This window comes from Trifolium pratense, linkage group LG3, assembly GCF_020283565.1.
Source record: "Trifolium pratense cultivar HEN17-A07 linkage group LG3, ARS_RC_1.1, whole genome shotgun sequence".
Taxonomy (NCBI): domain Eukaryota; kingdom Viridiplantae; phylum Streptophyta; class Magnoliopsida; order Fabales; family Fabaceae; genus Trifolium; species Trifolium pratense.
Genome location: NC_060061.1, coordinates 13,181,362 through 13,203,968, shown reverse-complemented (window position 1 = coordinate 13,203,968; position 22,607 = coordinate 13,181,362). Strand labels below are relative to the sequence as shown.

The 22,607-nt window shown below is 32.2% G+C and overlaps 3 protein-coding genes across 4 annotated transcripts in view; all 3 read right to left on the bottom strand.

The window, feature by feature from the left end:
- Window positions 1-4,761: 4,761 nt before the first annotated feature.
- Window positions 4,762-7,867, bottom strand: LOC123915751. The gene is made up of 8 exons (XM_045966974.1): window positions 7,457-7,867; window positions 6,982-7,154; window positions 6,496-6,589; window positions 6,200-6,310; window positions 5,998-6,087; window positions 5,569-5,654; window positions 5,366-5,430; window positions 4,762-5,194 (listed from the first exon to the last, which is right to left on the bottom strand). Exons 1-8 carry the CDS (start codon window positions 7,778-7,780, stop codon window positions 5,088-5,090), a joined length of 1,050 nt encoding a protein of 349 aa, XP_045822930.1. The 5' UTR covers window positions 7,781-7,867; the 3' UTR covers window positions 4,762-5,087.
- Window positions 7,868-10,758: 2,891 nt separating this feature from the next.
- On the bottom strand, window positions 10,759-12,553 carry LOC123916655 (protein UNUSUAL FLORAL ORGANS). The gene has a single exon (XM_045968173.1). The coding sequence runs from the start codon at window positions 12,336-12,338 to the stop codon at window positions 10,983-10,985; it is 1,356 nt and encodes a 451-aa protein (XP_045824129.1). The 5' UTR covers window positions 12,339-12,553; the 3' UTR covers window positions 10,759-10,982.
- A 9,418-nt stretch (window positions 12,554-21,971) lies between these two features.
- The window catches only part of LOC123918820, a 2,431-nt gene continuing 1,795 nt past the window's right edge, over window positions 21,972-22,607 (bottom strand). For both annotated transcript variants that reach the window (XM_045970973.1, XM_045970972.1), the window contains exons 3-4: window positions 22,442-22,596; window positions 21,972-22,301 (exon numbers count right to left, since the gene is read on the bottom strand). In XM_045970973.1, coding sequence (XP_045826929.1) covers window positions 22,233-22,301; window positions 22,442-22,596 — 224 coding nt within the window. In that variant the 3' untranslated portion in view covers window positions 21,972-22,232. The remainder of the gene's footprint in view (window positions 22,302-22,441; window positions 22,597-22,607) is intronic.

Sequence of the window (22,607 nt, the reverse complement as noted above, 5' to 3'; positions counted from 1 at the left end):
TATTAGATAATTCACACTTAATGGATTTTCTCTCATTCTCATAAATTAAATGTGACTATAGTCATGCATTTCAATAACAAATAAAACCAACAATTATATACCCATCAATATAGCTAGTAAAGAATAGTATCTCTCATTTTCGTTTTTCATCTAGTAAATATGACTCTTTGAATTATGCATGTCATGTGAGAATGAATATTATATATGATTGAAATATAAAGTGATTATAAATTTTAACCCATATTATTTTAATTTATTTTTACGAAACCCCTATTATATGTATATATCAATTATTTATTATATTTAAATAATTACATTAAAATTTGTAATATTTTATTATTTTATTAAAATATGATATTCAAAACATATTTAACCCTTACTTATATGTCTCGTTTCTTGCTTGTGTTTTATCCATACTTCTTTAGTATTTTCTTTCTTCTTTCCGCACAAGGACCAACAATTATTATCTCTCTAATTATTAATTTACTCCCTTTGTTCCTCATTTTCTTATTTTAAGCAACAAAATAAAATAAAATAAAATAAGTGAAAATTTACTTTTTAGAATAATTGAATAATTGAATAATTTGGTCTATAAAATAAATTAAATACATCAATTATTCAATTAACCTAAAAAATTATACTTTTCTTATAAAAAGAACAAATGGAGTATACTATTATGAATAGCCCTCTATGTTTTAACATATAGTTTTAATATAAACAAAAATAAAAATAGTTTCTCTAAATAACATTATAGTATTAATATGTAATTGGAAAAACTTAGTTATCGACGGTGTTATTGTAAAAAAAAAAATAATCAGCAAATAGAATATTGTTATAGAGTTTGATGCTAAGCTCATGTGTTTTTTATGGTTTAGTTATCAAATAATTTAAGTATTAATTAATTAATAAAAATACGGTTATGGGAAGTCCCCGTATTTTTGGGAGACGGATTGAGAAATTATCCTCAACATATTGTGCAAACAAAGTAAAACTATAGAGCAATATATAAAATACAATGGACCTATCAACAAAAAAGTAAAGTAGAAAATAAAAAACTGCGTGATAATAATAAAAATAAAAAAAACCAAAATAAATATCATTGAAGATTATTCACCAAATAAATGCATTAGTAAAAGCATGGAATTAGATTTCTATCAAAAAAGCATGGAATTAGAATATTTAATTTCTTATATATTTGAGAAATCCCAAAAATTATTGAAAATTAGTATTGAATTTAATGGATACACAAAACATAGTATGGATCATAAAGACTACATAAAATTCTACAATCTCCAGTATATGTTTTAGAAATATTAAAATTACAGAACTTAATGATGCTAAAACTGTTGAAAAGTGTAATTCAAACTTGAATTAGTTAGTTAGTTGTTGAATAAAAATTAGTTAGAACTAACTTGAGTTAGTTAGTTTGTTAAGAAACTAACTAGGTTAGTTAGTTAGTTAGTTAGGCCAAGTTGGTTAAGCTTACTTGTTGTACAAGCTAACCATATAAATACACTAGTGTGTATTCATTGTAAATACTTTTGACTGGCCCCTTGAGGATGAATAAAATTTTGATTTTTGCCTAAGCCTTTCACCAAAATCATCCAAACAGTCATCATCTTGTTCATCACAATTTTGCAAAACTATGTTCATGCCCAAGCTCAAGCCTGCGTGCCTATGAGCTTGCCTGCGTTCTGTGCCTGCTGAGCCTCAAGCCAGTGCCTGGTGAACCAATCTTGTGTCTGATGCGCCAACAAAAACTACATAACACTATCTCTCTATACTATTAACAAAATTGTTATATGCTTATATATGTTGATATATAAAGGGGTTTTCTAACTTAGACCCTAGTTAGGTCTAAGTTAGCAAGGTGCACCTTTTCAATTGGACCAAAATACCCATTCTTTTTAATTAATTAACCAAAATACCCATTAATAGACGCGGATCCAGTGTCGCGCGCGTACCGACGGACCATGGTTACAGACCATTGATTTCCATCAGATAGCCAAGATCTGATCTCATCAAGACTGTCTGATCAATCCGACAGCCCAGATCATCCTGATCCATCAGATTCCAGCGCGTGCGCCACACTGGATTACACCCTGGAGAGAGAAAAATTTGCTTTTTAAAAGTAGGACACGTGTCACACAATGGTTGGCTGGACGTGATTTTTGTTCATTTAATACTTTGAACTCAATTATTTCGTTGTAAATTAATTTTTTTTTTTTTATACCAAAATTCATAATTTTTTTTTTCTACAAATAGAGACTTGGTTCGTTTGATTTGGACACCGAAAAAAAAATGCAATTTTTCACTACCTTAATCTCATTTTTTGTCTACTAAATACGTTACTTGTGTGTTGTAATTTAACACGCACCACTCAACCAACTCACTGAAATCATTATACCAGGAAAATAGTAGATAATATTCTGGAACTTTTGGTATATTTTATGAAATTTTTGGAGACCTGAAACTATTTTTAGTTAATTAAATGAGATAAAACGGTAATTAAAAACTAATGTTTGCTTCTGAAACCATTTTACTGGTAGAATGGTTGCACATAGTTGTATTCTGAAACCATTTTACTGGTAGAATGGTTTCAATGAGTAATTTATTAATTGTGTTTGCTTCTGAAACCATTTATCTGGTACAATGGTTTCAGAGAGTTGTAATCTGAAACCATTTTGCTGGTAGAATGGTTTCAGTAAGTTGATTATTAGTTATTTGCTTCTGAAACCATTTAGCTTGTAGAATGGTTGCACATAGTTGTACTCTGAAACTATTTTACTGGTAGAATGGTTTCAGTGAGTAATTTATTAATTGTGTTTGCTTCTGAAACCATTTAGCTGGTAGAATGGTTTCAGAGATTTGTACTTTGAAACCATTTTCCTGGTAGAATGGTTTCAGTGAGTTGATGTAAGGTAGTGAAAAATGAGATTAAGGTAGTGAAAAATTGGGTTTTTTTTTCTGTGTCCAAATCAAACGAACCAAGTCTCTATTTGTAGAGAAAAAAAAATTATGAATTTTGGTATAAAAATAAAAAATTAATTTACAACGAAATAATTGAGTTCAAAGTATTAAATGGAAAAAAATCACGCCCAGCCAATCAGACAGCGACACGTGTCCTGCTTTTAAAAAGTAGATTCTTCTCTCTCCAGGGTGTAATCCAGTGTGGTGCACGAGCTGGAATCTGATGGATTCGGATGATCTGGGCTGTCTGATTGATCAGACAGTCTTGATGAGATCAGATCTTGGCTGTCTGATGGAAATCAACGGCCTGTAACCATGGCCTGCGGTACGCGCGCGACACTGGATCCGCGTCCATTGATGGTAATTTGGTTAATTAATTAAAAAGAATGGGTATTTTGGTCCAACTGAAAAGGTGCACTTTGCTAATTTAGACCCAACTGGGTCTAAATTAGCAGCCCCCATATATAAAACCCTATTTTATAGCTACTGCTTTTATAGATTTATATCACTCTAATAGCAAAAAAAAGTTGGCAAAGATGTATATTATTGTGATAATGTTTGCAATAATTTATTTTCTTCTTGGCAACATTGGTGAAAACAAAAAAGATATGATCATATATATAATTTAAATCTCAATCTCCCAATGCATCAATCTCCAAATACATGGTGCAATGCGTAGCAAAATTTACTTCGGCAACCAACCAATTAAGGTGTCTCTAAAAAAATAAGATGGATCTTACCGTCTTACCTATGAGCATGTGGAACAACTACGTCTCTGGAATTGAATTTCCTAAAGCTAAAACCCCCTGTTGTTGCCTGTAGTTGTGATATTTGTGAAAGAGAAATTGGTTTTTATCCATAATTCTCTGGTCCATCATTCCCACCTCTCCAGTCGCGGAGCCAGGATTATAGCGGAGCTTGGGCACAATTTTAACCACAATATTTTTTTGGTTACAGAGCGGTGGAGTGGAAGTCGTACGCGTATCTTCTTTCTTTATTTTTTTAGTGTATCTTTTTCTGGTTTCTATTTATATAAAAAAAATAATAATAATAGTTTGGGCAGCTCGGGCACGTGCCCGAGCATGCTGTATGGTGTCTCCGCCACTGCACCTCTCCATAAGCCAAGTTTAGATAGTTTAGTTAAAAAGTTTTGAGCATGTAATAAAGAAGATTTAAAAAATTGACAGTATTCCTTGCTATTTTAAAAAAAGAATATTTTTTTAGTTGTTACTAATAGTCTTCCGAGTCATATGACATTATAATTTATATGTATTATTAAAAAGATATGTGTCATTGATAAAATTGAGCTTTCGAATCGTTGGCGAAGACATACGATTCAAAGAGATTTTAAATTGTGTAAATTTGCTTTAACTTGCAATTTCACTCAAAATATTTTAGTTCCGATTTAACAAGAAAATTGTAACTAAAAACATATAATCGATGGAGTGACTCAGGAGGTCCTTTGATTTATTATGAATCTTGTCCGGCTCCTCTTAGTTTACTTTTTACGGCTGATATTACGGGAGTTGCTACTCCTCACTTAACTGTTTTGTAGTCCTTTCTTTTGGGTCTTTAGACCCTCTTGTTTACCAAAAAAAAAAAACATTTTAATAACCTTGATCACAACTCAAATTTCACCATCAATAGCAAACTCACCGCTCATTTGGTTTGGTGTTAAGCAATTTTTTCTTACTCACAACAATGATGTTTGATCGTGAATTCTTTGAAGCTCAAATGTGTTGATTCAAGTCACGTTCAAACATGTACAAACATGTTTTAGAATGGCCACAATTAGTATGGGAGTATATGCATCCCTGCTTTATTGATTCCGTTTTGTACTGATTAGAGAATAGTAAATGAAGCAATTGTGTATACTCTACAAGCTAAGAACTGAACTCTCACCATGTATGTATAACTATAAGTAAGCGTAAAAACAAAAATAAAAATGGGTTACCTTCATGCTCAAATCCAAGTTCAAAACAATGTCAAATGTGAAGAAATAGGAAAATATACACAGTTCATATTTTAGGCGTGTATGAACTTTCCATCTGCAGCAAGCATTCCCTAATATACATCTCTATTGTTTTTTCCGCATTAAAGATACATTTAGGATTCTGTCACATGCTCGCTAGAAAATGAGCAAAACTAGGGTACTTAGGCTCCCAGCCGACTTCCTGACGTGTCCTTGTGTTGTTTAATCTCTTACCTAGAGGGCCATCAGTTACTGAAAAACAAAGATAAAATGTAACAATGCTCTTAGAATCATACATACTTTCAGTGGTTATCGTGTTTACGTGTATCACTAAAGATAACCATAGAGATCGATCAACTCAACTCACAATAAAGTAATGACAGTATCAATTTGATGTGTGTGTACTAAGAAACATAAACTTACCATTAAACTTGGAAAAATGTTTACTGAATTTACCACTTCTATTAACCAGATCCATCATTTCTTGCCTGCAAAAATATGAACGGTGTAAGATTCCTTTACAGAAAAACAGATTAGAACAACATGGTATATCAACATCGGCAATTTAAATAGAAATACTGCAAAAATAAATTGCCATTTGACAACTTAAAGAGAGAGCACCTAACCTAGACAAAGGATGGTTATCACAACCCAAGAAAATCTGTTTACGGAATTTTTTCTTCAAGATTGCAACTAAGAGGGAAGCTGCATCCTGTTGTGAAAGCATGTCAAAATGAGCACCATATTAACCTCATAATCAGTTGATCACCATTACTAAGCGAATAGAAATAGATTAAAGAAAGCATAGTTAGAAACAAAATGGAAGGCGTATTCAATGGACATAAAATGCGCCACAGCGTCAAATACAATCATTGGATTTGGAGAGGTTATGGTTGATCAAAGGAACATTATGTTTGTCTTAAAGTCCAAATAGATGGTGAGGAATGGACATAGGTCCCATTGGCAAAAACAGTACAACAGTATAAAACACAGATTATAGGAAAAATAAGGAAAGTAAATAAAAGAAAAAACTTCAGATGAAAGAACATTCTGACCTCATAATGTATAAGATTCAGGATGTGATCGGGACGACTATCAACAATGCCCTTTTCTAAGTAATAATTGTGGGCACCTCTATCTGCTTTGTGGAATTGGTCAAGGGCTACCATGACATAATAAAAGCATTGAAGCAATAATAATCACTCAGATTTTGAAAAATTGTTGCAATTCTAATAATTTGAATCCTATAAAGGATATATAAAGCCCTGCCAATCTTAGAACACAGCCGCCAAACTCGAGTACCACATTTTCAGCTTTTAGAAGAATGTCAACCCTGGGGCTTCTCCCAATTGGCACAACCGGAGCATCCTAAAACAAGATGCATACAAATAGAAGTAATGCAATTGAACAAGTTCAAGTAACTAAAACAATCTTCGAATTATACTATTATTTGGAAAAGAAGCGTGGAACTCAATGTAGAATAGAATATCATCATCTCTTCAATTTTAATCAAAACAACCAAAATAAAATGACAATTTGGATATATGACCCACCTCATCACACGGTCCGTTATCATTAATATCATATGGAGCACTGCTTGACGTAAATACAAAAGAACCTTCGCCATTCCAGCTTAATGCAGCTAGCCTGATTTGTTGAAAATTTACATCAACTCATAAGAAGGCAACTAGTAAAGTAACTACTACTCAACTGCAAATTTTCCTTTCACCAAGTAAACATGATTTTAACTAAATTGTATAATTCAAATAGCCTTAAACATTCAAGTTGATGTCAACAATCAAAAGCAGAACATTCAATTAATACTACATCCATCCTTTCGCACATCAAGTTTTGTAGCAGTTTTATCCCTCGTGCGCCACTTTTAAACATAAAAACTGATTATGATAAAGCCAGACTAACACTTCAACTCCAAGAATAACCATGTCTTGGAACAACATCATTAGAATATTTATATACCATTTTGACCTTTTACTACTAAATAGTACAAAATAATTGAATTAACCAATGTGATTTGTTACCTAATGTTCTCAGCATAATCTGCGGTCCGGGAAGGTGGTGCACAATATAAGACATTTGGAAATTTGTGAGTGGCTTCTGTCCACTTCAAAGATGGATTAATATCCATTTGAATCAACTCATTGTGATGATCAGTTGTCATTGTTTGCCCATAAACTTGACAACCCGGAATTTCCTACATGCATATGCACACAAGTAGAAAAGCTACTTATTAATCAATAATCACAATGCCAATAAATCATAACAAGGATAAAAATAAAAACTCACAACACTCCACATATTAATTGAGGTAAATTTCAATTTACAACAGTCGCGTGATCTTAACTCAATTGGTAGGAACATCGCAATTTATATGCAGAGCCAGGGTTCGAACCCTGGATTCGAACCCTGGACACTCCGCTTATTCAGGTGAAAATCTAGCCACCAACAAAATTTCAATTTACAACAATAATCAATACACAAATAATGAGAGAGTACCTGTTGCCATTTCTGAGCTACCAAGCGACCAAGAACACCTGGACCCACGATGAGCAAATCATTTTGTAATGAAGAAGAGAGTGATTCTTGAGTCGGTGTAAGTGAATCTTGTGAAACCTTCAAATGGGTTGTTCTAGAAATGGAAAAAGGTTTCAACTTTAGTTTGCTTCTCAAATTGGGGCGAAGCAATGACAGATGGTGGGGCTTAGGACAGAGGAACCCCAGAGAGACAGCGTTATCAGACATGTTAGAGAAACTATGTGATGAATTTGGATGTTTGAGAACAACATTTGTAGTTGTGAAAGATGTGAATGTTGTTGCCATTGTTGGATGAGAACTGAAAGATGCCGTTGAGCTGGTGTTTGGTCTCACCTTTTGGAGACTGTGATATATGATGCCGCTGCCTGCTGCTAATAACAGGGGTGTAAAAAGCATATCCAATAACCAAATCCAAATATCATTACTCGTGCGCGCTACGTCTTTCTCATTTTATCATTTCGCTATTTAAGTGGCGAATGTTACAAAAAATAAGATTTTTTTTGAAAAATATGATCAGCTATTTAAGTAATAGACGTTATAAAGATAAAGTATTTTGGGATGTCCACTACTAAGTAGCGGGCAGAGGTAAGAAATTGAATAGGATGGCAAAAGTAAACATTATTAAATTATTTATTTATTTTTTTGGGTCCAAATCTAATTAAACTAATCAAATTCAACATCTATTAGTTTGAGGTATCGATCGTGCCTTATTCAAGAGAATTTCTTTTCGCATGTTTTGTTACTTCTCGTATGTCTCATGTTTCTCTAATTTTATCCTGATATTATTTAGGAAAACTCCATTTGCACCTCAAATAAGGAATGACAGTTTTATTGAAAACTAGAATCTAAAATAGTTGAAAATACAAATTAATTTGAGTGGACTCCATTTTTAAGCTATCAAATGTCATGAGTAAAACATATCCGAGCTAAATTTCTAGTCACTAAATGACTTAACAAAAAAATAGTGAGAGAGTGATAGTTTATTGGCTAAATTGTACTTTTGACTCCTTACTTTCAAAATAGCACTTTTGACCCTTTAACTTTCACAAATTTACAATTTTTGCCTATGATCAAGTTAACACACATATTGCAAGTGACTCACATATCACGCAAGGTCGTCAGCATGTCCTTCCACATGGACAACGACTCATACCACGTTAGTATATGTGAAAAAACATATGAGACACTTGCCACATATACGTCAACTTGGTCAAAATCAACGAGGGACAATCATTTTGCTAAAGGAATTAAAATTAGAGAGTAACGATATGAATCGGATTACACCATTTAGAAAATTAGAGGATCAAATGTAATTTAACCTAATTTATAGTCCGGATTGAGATTGGTTGTCATGGTTTTGTGAAAGACACTCAAAAAGTTACTTGTCAATTGTCATCTATAGTTACTGAGTTGTAAGTCACAATACTAGTATTACAGTTGTGCATTTTATTGGTTCCAATGCAAAAAGAACTGTTAATTATCATGTTGGATAGTATTACTATTACCTAATAAAATTGTCGGCAGGAAATTTAACACAATTTTTTTTGGACCATGCCGATACTAGGGGTCCGTTTGGCTTGAGAGAGAAAAAGTGGCAGGAAAGAAAACGGACCCTAGACGTTGGGTTGCGCCACATATTTCAACAACTATTTTGTGATATTTTTTAGACAATTTTTTCTTTTGTATTCACATAATGTATTTATTTTCTCTCTATTGTTTTTGAACAAAAAAAAAAATTCTCTAAAAATTATAACAAAATAATTGTTCAAATATTATTAGTCTTTTCACAAAGAGAGTGTAATATTGGAGAAACTCTTCTCTAGGCACAACTACAACACATCAAAATTAGGCACAACAAATAAAAATAGGACACGTGTCATTTAAATTAAAATATATAAAAAATAAATGAATTTGAAGCTCTTTTCTCTCTCCTTCAACAGTTTCCGCTCCTTTCTCTCTCTCCTTCAACAGTTTCCGCCGGCAAGCCTCTCCTTACTCTGCCGCCATAGTTCGTCTGATGTTCTATTGCAAAAGGCTCTTGCTCCGTAGCCGACGGTCGACTTTGGTCCTGTTTATTCCCTGGACTTGCAAAAGCGGATCCCATACCCAGATCTTCATCCATCCATTTTTGGACTTGGTCGAGGAATCGTTATGGTCTTGCTGAGTTGCGGTTTTCTTCAAGCTTGGTGAGTAGTGATGCAGCAGATCTCTAAAGCTTTAGTTTCATAAATTAATTTAAATCAACCTTTGGATTAGCGGATAAAATCTTAGAGCTTAATGTCTATATTTTTTGTTATGATGATTTTCCTCTCAATATTTTAACATTCATTACAAATTGTTGAGATTCAAGCATTGAATGGCAATGGAAGAATTGAGTTTGGAAACAAGTTCTTTGTTTTCACAGAGAGAGCAAAAGAGACGGTTGAAGGAGAGAGAGAATGGATTATTTCGTATATATTTTAATTCAAATAACATGTGTCATGTTTTTATTTGGTGTGCCCAATTTTGATGTGTTGTAGTTGTGCCTAGAGAAGAGTTTCTCGTAATATTGATGCTAGTTTTCCAAAAGATTGTAGCAATAGCAAGACAGCTCCCACAGTGGCACATTATTCAATATACCTCAAGAAAGTAATGAACCCCCCAATGTCTTTCAATAAAGTCCCGTTAATTAATTTGGTTCCAAATTCTTGATTCTTGAATAGCAAAATTTCATTTGAGATTGACTATCAAACCGTTGCTAACTTCATCAATAGCCCAAGTGAAGATGAAGACTATCTAGAGTTTGTGGGAAATGCAATTCTCGAGCGCCCGCTGCCTTTGATATATTCACCGCCATTGGATTAAGGTTGAACAATCAAAATTTCAATGCATTTTTTAATTCATTTTAAAGTAAAAAACATCGTACTTAAAATTTGCCCTATCCAATTTTAATAAAATAAACTAAAGATGTGTTGAAAGCGTGAATGCGGTAAACTTTTAAATGTATAAAACCCTAATTCTATGTAAAAAAAAAAACCTAATTCAACTATTCGAGTTTGTAGTTATTAACTTTGCAGTGATTGTATCAAAGCTTCACTTCTTGTTTTCAATGACTGAATTTTATTAATTGAGAAACTTTTTTTGACAAAATTAATTGAGAAATGTTATGTGCCAATATATTTGTTTTCCCAAACTAATCAAAATTTAGACATTCAAATAACATCACACATTAAGATGATAATAATATAAATAAATCAAAAACAAAATAACTCCAAATGTAGACTACATATAAATAATTGCATCAAGATTCCAAACCACAACAATGAACAATTCATATTATCAAACTGATCATCACTACACTGATAATAAACTTTTCATTACTACCTAATTAACTAACTTCATAATCCATTAATTCACATATTACCACACATACCATACCATCATTATCTCATTAATTATACATCATAAATCCATTAATTCTCCAACATAATCTTTCATAATCCATAAACTAAAACTGTGGAAGAGGCATAACCAATTGATCAAGAAGAGCAGTAACAGGTGTAGCCAACTTAGGTTCATAAGCAAAACCATGCAACTCAAATCCATCATAACCAGCATAAGGACAAGTTGGAATCCATTGCCATCTTTTCCTTCCAATATCATAAACCAAACCTTTATCACTTCCCTTAATCATAATCACAATAAACTCACCATTTCCAACACACTCAAAACCATTCCCATTTTCCATCTCAGAAAATTGAACATAAAGTTGCTGTGGCATTCTCTCAGTTTCACACCAAACACTTCCACAGCTTTGTAAACACCAAACCCTCAAACTCTTAGGAACATTCAGCTTACTTTTTTCAACAGCTGCAACAAGTAACAACTTTCCTTTGCATTCAACAAGATTTGGTGATCTTAAGAATCTTCTCATAGGTGCTTGAATTTTGAACCATGTGTTTGTTACAACATCATAAGCTAAAACACTAAAAGGACTTGAATTCATGCAGTAAAATTTTCCATTTGAATAAACCATTCTACCTGATTCAAGACTACATAATCTTGGTAATGATGAAGTTGTTCCCCACATTGAATAAAACCCACTTGCATCAATATGAAAGCTTTCAGAAGTTAAGTTTTTAACTGCATATGGTGATATCATATCATCACCAGCAACAGTAACATCAATGGAAGATGGAGTAATTGTTAAGCCTAATGAAGGAAAAAGTCTTGGACGCAAAGTTGGTGGTAACTGAGTTATTGAACCAAGTAAAGGGTTACATAAAAGCATTGTTTTTGGACCAGATTCATCAGAAACAAAACAGAGTAAACCAGAGGATGATGAAGATGGTGAAAAACCAGAAGGGATTAAACCAAATGAAATACGGTACCAAGTCATTTCATTAGGATCAAAGATGTAACCTTCAAAAGAGTTGTTATTATTAGGATCAGTTATGCTGTTTTTGTAGATGTTGGTTTTTGATTTGGTTTTGTGTTTGAAGAACAAAAACCAGTGAAAACGAGGTGAAACTTGAAGATATAGTTCAAGAAAAGTGTTTGAGAAAAGAAGAGAATAGAATCTCTTGCAAACAGAACGTGCACGGAAGAAAGCAGGTGGAGGAAGAAAAGCTATGATACGATCAAGTAATCTTTGTGGAAGCTTACTCCATATTCTGCTGTTCATCCATGGAGTAGTGTTACTAGTGGTGATGTATGTAGCAGTAGGAATGTTGTTGGTTATGGCAGAAGAACCAGTGATAGGAAAAGTGTATGAAAAAGAAGGGTTCATACTACTCATGCTCATATTCATTGAAGGGTGAAAACCTTCCATGAAGAAGTTTTTTTCTTTATGGAAACTATGCATAGATAAAGTAGCTATATAAAGAAGGGTTTTAGGGAAGGACCTAAGAGGGGAAAGAGTGATTGGTGAAAATTCACCTGGGAGGAGATGGTTGGTTGATTGTGTTCCTCATTTTCAGTGGGATTTTGGAGGAGATTTTGAAGAAGATATTGAGTGTGTGATGCAATATATATAACTAGAAATGGAACAAAGGACGTGAGTTAGAAAGTGGCATTGAATTGGGTTGTGAGTTGTGACTTGTGAGTGGGGACAACTGTATATATAGAAGAGAAAGCCTAGCTTGTTAGTAATTTCTTATTCCTATGTTAGATGAGTACTAGTAAAGTGTAATTTTATTTTATTTTTATTATTAGTATTCAGTTTACTGTACCGTCTAATTTGGTTCGGGGTCGATTCTGGTATCAAGTCATTACGGCTTTCTCTCAATCGCAGTTGCGAGCACCCGTAATTCTTTCTATCAAGACAGCGTCAATCACTAATAGACAGACAGACTAACGCTTAAAGTATAATTTCTTTGTTGATGCTATGGTAGCTTTTCTTGGTTTGTTTGTTTTGGTGGGTGAGGTGAGAATAAATAAAGAAAGGAGAAGTGATTATTTGTGATGAATGCATCTATCATTTCAGTGTTGTTTTGTCAAGGCCGAGGTTGGAAGGAAGGACATATTTGCAGAAGAGAGAGATACAGATACACTATGCCAAGGTTCTATTCGGTGAAATTAATTTATGGCAGATAAAATATAGTTTATAACCGGTGGTTGATAGTTTGTGAGCGATTGATTTTTTTTTTTTTATTAATCTGATAAGTGATACGATTGATAAGTTTAGGGCTGAAAATATGTCGAGCTGAGTTGAGCTTAGGTTTAGCTCGGCTCGACTCATTAAAAATTAGCTTGACTAACCCACCTGGGTTGGTGTATTGGTATTGGTTTGAGACTTGAGAGTGTGCTCCTCTTGAGGTCTGAGATTTGATTCTCTCTTGCGCCAATTTGGGTGGGTTAATTTAGCTTCTTCAAAAAAAAAAAAAAAAATAGCTTGACTCGCAATTTGACTGAATTCATCAAAAACTTTTTTTTTCAATTAGAATTAGACTCGACTCAAGCTAGTGAACAACTCAACTTGACGTCGGAATAATGGCAGTTAGTTGCTCTCAATGGAGAAACAGATTCTCAATTCTCAAGAATCAAATTAACCATCCAATTTATTTGCCTCAAAATCACTTGAATAATTGATGTGAAACCAAAAATAAATAAATTAAACTCTATTTCAAATTTAAATGAGCCAAAATAGCCAATAATAATTGCTCATAAACATTTAACTATTTTAAATACTCTTAAACTCCTAGAGTTCACTTTGTTGCGGTACATTCATGCTATAGTATAGAGTATAGATAACTTTTCCTATAAGTAGTAGAGAAAACTGCCCATGTGGGACTTTCCCCGACAAGCATGGAAAGCTTGAGGTGGTTCATATTAAGAAAGACTTACATTTTCTTATGTAATGAAATATCTTGTGTAATGAAATAGTTAGGGTGGTTAAGATATACTCCCTCCGTCTCAAAATATAAGCAAAAATGAGTCAAAGAAACGTGATGTATTTGGTTAAAGATTTAGACCAAATACATTCATTTTTGTTGACTACTTTTTGCTTATATTTTGGGACGGAGGGAGTATATGTTAAAAAGTAGTTAATAAAATAATAACAACATACAAATTTTGTGTTAAAAAAATCTTCGTTTATATTATTTTTAATAATAATTAATTTGATATTTGTGTGCAAATAGCCTTTTTAAAAAGAATTTAATTTATATGCACAGTCGGTGTAAAGTTATTTTACACATTCGTCCAATAATATACCGACACATCATGTATGGTAATTAAAAACACATGATGTGTCACATTCATTAAATAATGTGGCAACACGTCATTGGATGTATGTATAAAAAACTTTCACACCGACGGTGCACAACAATTAAACTATTTTAAAAAATAAATGACTTATATGTATAAATTATACGGAGTAGACAATTATTTTGCTCATTGAAAATATTAAATATTGTCATTATCATTTTTTAGCATATTAAAATTTTGAAAATTCTCTAGACCGAAATATTTTTTGAAAACTCTACCAAAAAAAATTACAATTGAAAATATTTTTTAATATGTCTTTCCCTTATTGAGTTCAATAGTCTTTCTATTAAATTATTGAGTTCAAATACTTGTTTGTTTTTTTTTTTATCAGCTAGTTTGGTCTCAAATTAATATATATATATATATATATATATATATATATATATATATATATATATATATATATATATATATATATATATATATATATATATATATATATATATATATATGTCCAAGCCAATTTTCGAAAAGAAAATATTTATATTTATCATCACTAGCGGCCTCCACGCCTGTCTGTGTGGTTCATATTTTCTATTATGCAAATTTATGTAAAAAAAATATATGTTTATTTTATGGTGAGTTTGTTATTAAAATATTTTTGCTGCTAAAAAAAATAAAAGATATTGTTGGTGCTATGAAAAATTCACGTACAAATTTTGTATCCTCTTTATATATAGATATAGATATATAATATAGTGGTGTGTTTTTTTTCTCTTGTCGTGGCTGCTCAATTTTTTTTTTTTTTTTATTATTTACAATAGAGGATATGATCGATCGTGTTGCTCATGTTGAAAGTTTGAAACGCATGTTATTCAATTCACCTACAAAAAGTGACAAAAGAGGGGCCATCAACAGGAGGAAGTACTCACCACTGCAATCCATTCCAATTTGTCATATGGATGAGGATGACAACACTAGCAGTACTAAAAAAAAGGCAACACGCAGCACATAAAAATCTTAAATAAAACAAATGTGTTCACTATACACCAATGTTGTTCATATGATTAAATTTTTGGTACTTTGGTTTTGTTGGTTACCGATATTTTATACATTTAGTATGAATAGTACATATTTCAATCTTTAAGCATAATTTGTTAGCTATTTGATCTTCCGGGTCTTCAATAAGGCATCCACAACTTGCAAGGTTTGGACTCCTTATATATATGCTCCATCAAAATTAAGTTGAACTTATACAAAAAAAAAAAAAAGTTGAACCAAATCTTCTTGTGGTCTCTTCCCGTCAATAGTGTCAAAATGTCTCGACTTTCCTGTTAGGTGCGGACGATCCCCCTATGAATGACTTGAACCAAATCAAATATGACACGAATATGATCAATGGACCGATGCAAGTCCTCCTCAAAAATAGATTTGTTCATTCACGTCCAAAGATTCCAATAAGTCACCATGAATATAGTTGTCACTCCTCTTTGCGTGTATCAGACACCTGATTGACGAGGTTTTTGAAGATTTTGTCCCTACAATTCAAAGAAAAGAAATTAGTAATATGAATTGAAGCAACTAACATGATCCAAACATAGGTTGTGTAAACACGAGTGTTTCGTCACCTTCCCACAATTAAGGCAAATGGGTGAAACTCTGATCCCCTATCTGCTTCGACGATAGTTGGTTAGGTATAAATGAGTTGATGTAGAATATATAAGAGAAACAAATCACATATTAATATTTTAAAATTTTATATTGAGATGTGATGTTTTTCTCTCATGTAATCTTTAATAATTGATCCTTATTTTGTTTTCGAGTTAACCCGAATACTCCAACGATAAATTATCGTTAGTCTCTAGTTCTCATATATTATCCATACAATATTTGTATTTAGATTAATATTGTTTTCAAGGACAACACTTACACAAATAAACGTGGATAGAAAGTGATTGTCATGGACTCAAACTCATTCTTTCATTTAATTAAATTGCAATTTTAATTTTTTTTATTTAAAAAATAAATGGTGAAGATGTGAACTGGATCTCTTATAGTGAAAACAACATTGGAGAGAATCTAAGTCCGTACACTCAATGTAGTCAAGATCGAGATTCAACGTAGGATCGTCAGACTTGTGAAGGATCGGAAGTACGATTCATATGATCCTACTCAAGGACAAAAATGTAACTTCGTATATATACATATACATATAAACACATAGTTATTCAAAAGTTATTTCTTTTCACCAAAAGATACAGATATCTCTCTCTTTCTATATATATATATATATATATATATATATATATATATATATATATATATATATATATATAGAGGCAGAAAATACACAATCGAAAAATCACGAGATTCACGAGTCAGAAATTCTGCCAAAAATATTCCTAAATCATTTATTCTTTTCTCTAGTGCACGAGAGTCAATGAATGAACTTTATTCTGTAAACTATCATTGATCGATATGCTTTATATGAGTGTGCGATTCATATCATTGTTTCCAAAGTATCATGAAGGAGATTCGTCAGTTAACCATTTTGCATTCGGTTTGCATAAACTGATGGGGGCGAATCGAACCTAAAATTTAGTGTGTTCCAGGGGCGTCTCCAACTTTTTGGAGACCGTGTGCGATTATTAAAAATAGGTCCTGATAAAAGAAAAAATACAAAAAAAAATAAAATTGTCATCGATTTAAATTAAATAACATCAATAACCCTAAAAAATAATCATTTTTTCACTAATATAAAAAAAGTTTGATAAACAAGACAATCTCTTTCCATTTGATAAAACTATAGTATAACAATTAGCTATGAAGCGTCTAAAAAATTTATTCACAGTAAAAAAAACTCTTTTATGAACATTTTGTAACTAATCAATTCATCATTTTAGGACAAAGAGAATCTCAACTTTACAATATCTCATTTGGAAGCTTGCAATTTCTAATTTTATACCTCTCATTTATTAATACTACTACCCTATAATTTTTTTTAGAGACCCTTATTTTTATGAGGCCTTATGTCATCGCACATGTGGCAAAGACGCCTCTTGTGTTCACAAATGCTTTGGAATATATTTCTTTTTCATCTTCTTCTACTTCATGTATTTGCAGCAATTCTCACATAAATCAAGTTGATAAATAATAAAAAATATATATATAAGAATGATAGAAACAGTTTGTCAGATCATAGATACGTCCAATCCCATCGAACTGAAAGGTTAATTTCTTTGCACAGGAAGAGGCGTGAAATACCAAAAGCATTTGATGGGGCTGGCTGGCTACTACTTTGCATTGCTTTGGTGGATCAGATTCATTCAGAACACAGAAGCTATAGCTAGTTGATAACAGTAGTGATACTACACTAGTTGTAATGTTGTTCATTCATTTCAGTCTATCTAACAAAATTCTGACTATTCCTTTCTTCTTTGTATGAGTCATAATATTCTCTTTCTAATAGCTTATTGGCTTTTGTTTGGTTTTGTTAAGGGAAACAAATCTCAGTCAGAAAAGCCCCCCCAATCTTGATCTTCACCCCCCCTGGCCTGGCCTGGCCTGGACCCTGCTATGCTGCTTAATTTTCTTCTATCTAATCTATCATCATAATGTCTTGTTCATGTCAATCCCTACCATTTACTATCATTTGTCTCACCATTCAATACTATTTCCATCAATTTTTGGAAAAAGTAGGATTACTCATGTTTGGAAATCTTTGTCTTCCTTCAAGAAATCTCCTTATTTAGAAAAAGTGTAACTAAACATTTTTAGTATATTGTTTTCATTCCCAAGCAATCCCTACATTTCTATCTCTACCTTTCTTATTTATTTCGAGCAAGTCAAACAAGCAAGCAAGGTTAGTTATTAGGCCTTTTATTATAAGAAGAAAAGTAAAAATAAAGATTAAAGTTTCGTTTAATTTGCAAAATGTAAGTATTGAAAATAACAATCCAAAATAATACAGGACAAATGTTTAATGTATTGAACAAATTTTGTCTTATGCGATGTTTGGTGAACAAAAAATTATTTTGGTATTTTAGAAAATTGGTGCAGAGGATAAAAAATTGTTCCGTGATTTAGTGGGAATCAAAAATTTTAATTTTTGTTAGTCTTTTGACCCTCAGTTTGTTCAATCTTAAAAATAATTTTAAAATTATACACAATCCAGCTCCGATCCTTTATTTTTTTTATCCAGTAATTTAGAGAACACACTTCCCTCTTTTAAGTGTTTTTTATTTTTTCAAAACTAAACTAACACTAGTAGTAGAAGTAACATTTAATTTAGTCAAAAGAGAAATCTCTCTTATTATGACCTCACTGAGCAAAGACATTGTTGAAAGAGAATTAGATTACAATGGACCTTAGTTAACTTATATTCCCCGTGGTTCTTATTCTACGAAAAAAATTGTTTTTGAAGTTCGGATATAATGTATTTGATTTATAATATAAATTAAATACATTAAAGAACATAAAAAGCAAAGAAAAAGTAATATATTCCAGCATGGAGCAATTCTTCTATGTTGAACACTCCGGTACATATATTATATGAATATATACCAGTACACGGTTTAGGTGGATGATTGTGATTGGTTCACAAATAATATTTAATATAGAAAAATTAATAAATATTATTTGCAAACCAATCACAATCATCCATCTTAACAAATGTACCGATACATATCCACATAATATGTGTACCGAAAAATTCACCTTCTTTTATAGGCACAACCTCAAATCAATAATAGTTGGGTGCATATACACATCAAAGAGAAAAAATTAAAGATAAATAATTTAGTCACATAATTTATATTATTAATCAATCCTTTTATATTTAATTTTTTAAAATAATATATGTGCACCAATTCTAAATCATGTCAACATGTTTAGAATTGGTCTCTATTAATAACACGAAAAAATTGTATCTTTCTAGCCATTTGAATACTAAGGAGTAAGGATGGTAACTCATTACTCACCAAGTAAACATTCTCTTTACCAATTTTCCCAAAAAAAAAAAAAAAACTTTCACAAAATGACTGAGATGGTTTCTGGTGAAGTCACCAAAATTGCCCATGAATATAAGAGCCATTAGTATTTTCACTTAGACAAATCTAGGAGGATGTTTAACCCATTGAGTGTTGCACATATTTACACTTCCATCTTGGGATGTAAGCGAGGAATTAATCTTTTTCTCAATATGATATGTCTTTAATTGTTTTGGAAGTAAGACGATCGATAATCTTATTGTCCCTCGAAAAGCTTAGGTTGTTGCGATCCTTCCCAAAGACTCTATAGAAACAACAAAGAATGTTGGTCAATTGGTATTGTCAACTCACAAATATTCATCGTATGAGGTTCCGTTCCATCCAAACATGTAGAAATAAACGAAAAAATTTAGCCCACAACATCTGAATAATGATTTCAGGTTGTGACTAACACCGAGTGAGATGCTTATATGACAATTGTGTTCGGACTATTAGAGCGTGATTTCTATATTTAGGTATCTTGTATTGTTGCGATGGACGCTAGAATTTTGCATGTCTGAGCAAACAAAGATAAACAAATTTCCGATGTTAGACCCGGTTAGTCGATCTACCGCTGGAATATTTGGAACCTATACTTTTATTTTAGATTGTTGGTGACATAGGGGCTCCAATTGCTTTATATACAACCACAAAATAATCATATTAATCACATATTGGAGTAAGTGACAAGTTTACATCTCACATATACAAAATGGAAGCAAAAAGAAGTATCACCATAAATAATATAGTCAAGGCTGGGACTAACTAGCAGTTATGGCCAAATTAAAAACCAATATTACTCAGGTATTTTACCATAATTAGCTATAATGCCAATTGGCCATGCATTGCAGTTTTGCTGCATCAAAAGATGTATGTAGATTAGGGTTGAATTGATAAGAAAGAAAGCATTTACTGATCAGGTGAAGTGCAATAAAAGTTTGGAAGTGGAGAGATCCAAAGCTGTAGAGTTTACTACACAGCAGAAAGCAAGTGCTGCATAGGAAGTAGGAAACATTGAGCTGACAAAAAGTGAAAAAGCACTCTATTTGGAACAAGCCCACTCTACCTTGATGACACCAAAAAATAGTAAATCTGTGTTATTTACTACTAGTATATTGTTGTACCTTAAAACCTACTAGTATGTCATTAATATTGTACCTTAACACCACCAGCATTGAGGACACTGTATATGTTTAGATCTGCAGTGAGAAAAAATGGATTTAAATAAGATAATCCTATAAAATTAGTGTCATGTTAACATATGTCCTAAAACACATGTGAGTGTGCTCCTCCTTAAGGTCTCAAGTTCAATTTCTCCATAACAGTTATTCTAAATAAAATTGAGTTGAAAGTGTGATTTATTTTGCATATATTCATATAAAAGTGAGTTGAACAAAAAAATTTAGTGTAAAAATTAATTTTAAAATCATGAGCTGTAATTTCTATCTTCAAGTATAATCAATTTTGGAGTTAAAATCAATTCTATTTTAGAGGAACAAAACATGGCAAAAACAATTCCACACCTCTTGAATCAATTTTGGCTTTTCTAAAATCGAAACCAAACATACACTCCAAACATACACATTTTAGTACCTTTTTATGTACCACTTCTCAGATAAGCATCATCTCTCTTCATTAAAATATAGTTTTGTGAGACCAATTTTATAAGGATGTGGAGTTATTAATGAGATGTACCTCAATGATTTATAATAGGCACCCCCCTTATTTTAGATGGATTTGTTTCCTCTAAATTGAATAAAACATAAAGTGAGAAAATCAAAAGTTTATATTTTAACAAACTAATAATTTGTTATGATATGTCTGTAATATTTACCTTTGATTTATCAATTAATCAATCGTTAGAAACCAAAAAAATAATCAATCATTAAGATTACTAGTTTTACACTTTAAAGTGAACGGCTCACATCAGAGGAGCCGGATCCATTTTAGATGGGATTGATCAACATGTTTTGCTACCTCTAGTAAGAATCTCCCCAAGTACAACCTGTTAGAACATTGCTAATGCAGACATAAATTTGAATATGAAGCAACCAAGTCACAATCACAAGGTAGAGGATGTAATTACTGCAGAAAAAGTCTTGGGAAGAAATAAATATATAAGACAAGCGCTAATTAACTACCGAACCACTTGATGGCTTGACAGCAACTAACAAGAAATTGACAGTATCAAAGTGATACTAGAAAGATATGCGTCTCCATATGCATTTGAGGTGAATATACAAACACCTTGCATATGATGATTGCTGGGTAGTGGGTAGGACAATAACATGCAAATGGTCGAGTAAAACCAATTCATGCATTGTTACAAGCTCCTGAGTTATGAGTATAGTTCTTACTCAACACGTTCAAGTTCAGTGTTGTGAAGAATTCTTCCCACATGCTATAGAAAAATAACCTAGTAAATAAAGAAAACCTGACTGTAACCAGTTGAGCCTGACCAGTGACGAGAACTCAACTTTGAATATGAAGCTCATTCTCTTAAAGTAGGCGGTTGGTGCAATCCTACATACATAATACTCAAAGTTTAGTCCAACCTTCCGAAATCTGCTTGAAGAAGCATCATTATTCGTCAGCATTCAACCATAGGCCAATAAAGCAACACAACCCATCACCTTCATCAATTGTGAAAGAAAGATCAACAAACATCACTCGTCAGCACACCATCGTTTCGTTAACAACAACGGAACATAGCTATCATCTTCATCAAATATAAAAGAACGTATCATATGCAGAGCAGAAACTATATGACAAAGTGATGGTATTAGAAAATATTTGTAGCTTACCAAAGCTTTAATTGATACAGAATAAATTACATTGGTATTCTTGAATATAATTCCACCAACTCTTTTGTCTTAACTAAATGGTTAAACAAAGAAATACTAGAAATTCCACCATCAACATAATTTAAAAGACTATATGGTGAATTTAGCTGGAACATGACAAGCTTTCCAGATAACACTCTTGAAATGTGAAAATGATTAATATCGGAAAATCTCAAACTACTATCTTCCACGGTTAAGCCTCTGCAGTTGATAATTGATACTCCCCATAGACTTTCTGTTCTTTTTACTCTGAAAAACAAAGTTTAAGAAATTTATGCACTGCCTAGTTTTTCATGTCATGTAAATATATGATAACTAAAAAACAGAACCAAGAGAAGAGGGAGGGCGACAAAAGATGTCAGCTTTCAGTAAACTAAGATCTATATTACCTGAGATTCTATACATGCATTTAATATTTCCTTCTGCTGAGCACATGCTTGAGCATCGCTCTGGTTTGTAGCCATACAGCTCAGAAACATTGTCATTTCCTTCATGCAAGGTTTTTGAAGTTTACCCAATCTCTTAGAGTTGATAAAAAGCCCACCAGCTTTCCGC

Bases quoted from the DNA above. Each gene is read 5' to 3' on its own strand.
- LOC123915751 (XM_045966974.1), bottom strand. From the start codon at position 7,780: ATGGCAACAACATTCACATCTTTCACAACTACAAATGTTGTTCTCAAA. The intron at 6,311-6,495 runs GTGGGTCATATA...ATCTTGTTTTAG, and splicing joins ATAACGGACCGTGTGATGAG to GATGCTCCGGTTGTGCCAAT. The intron at 5,195-5,365 runs GTAAGTTTATGT...TTTGTTTTTCAG, and splicing joins ACATTTTTCCAAGTTTAATG to TAACTGATGGCCCTCTAGGT.
- LOC123916655 (XM_045968173.1), bottom strand. From the start codon at position 12,338: ATGCATAGTTTCCATAAAGAAAAAAACTTCTTCATGGAAGGTTTTCAC.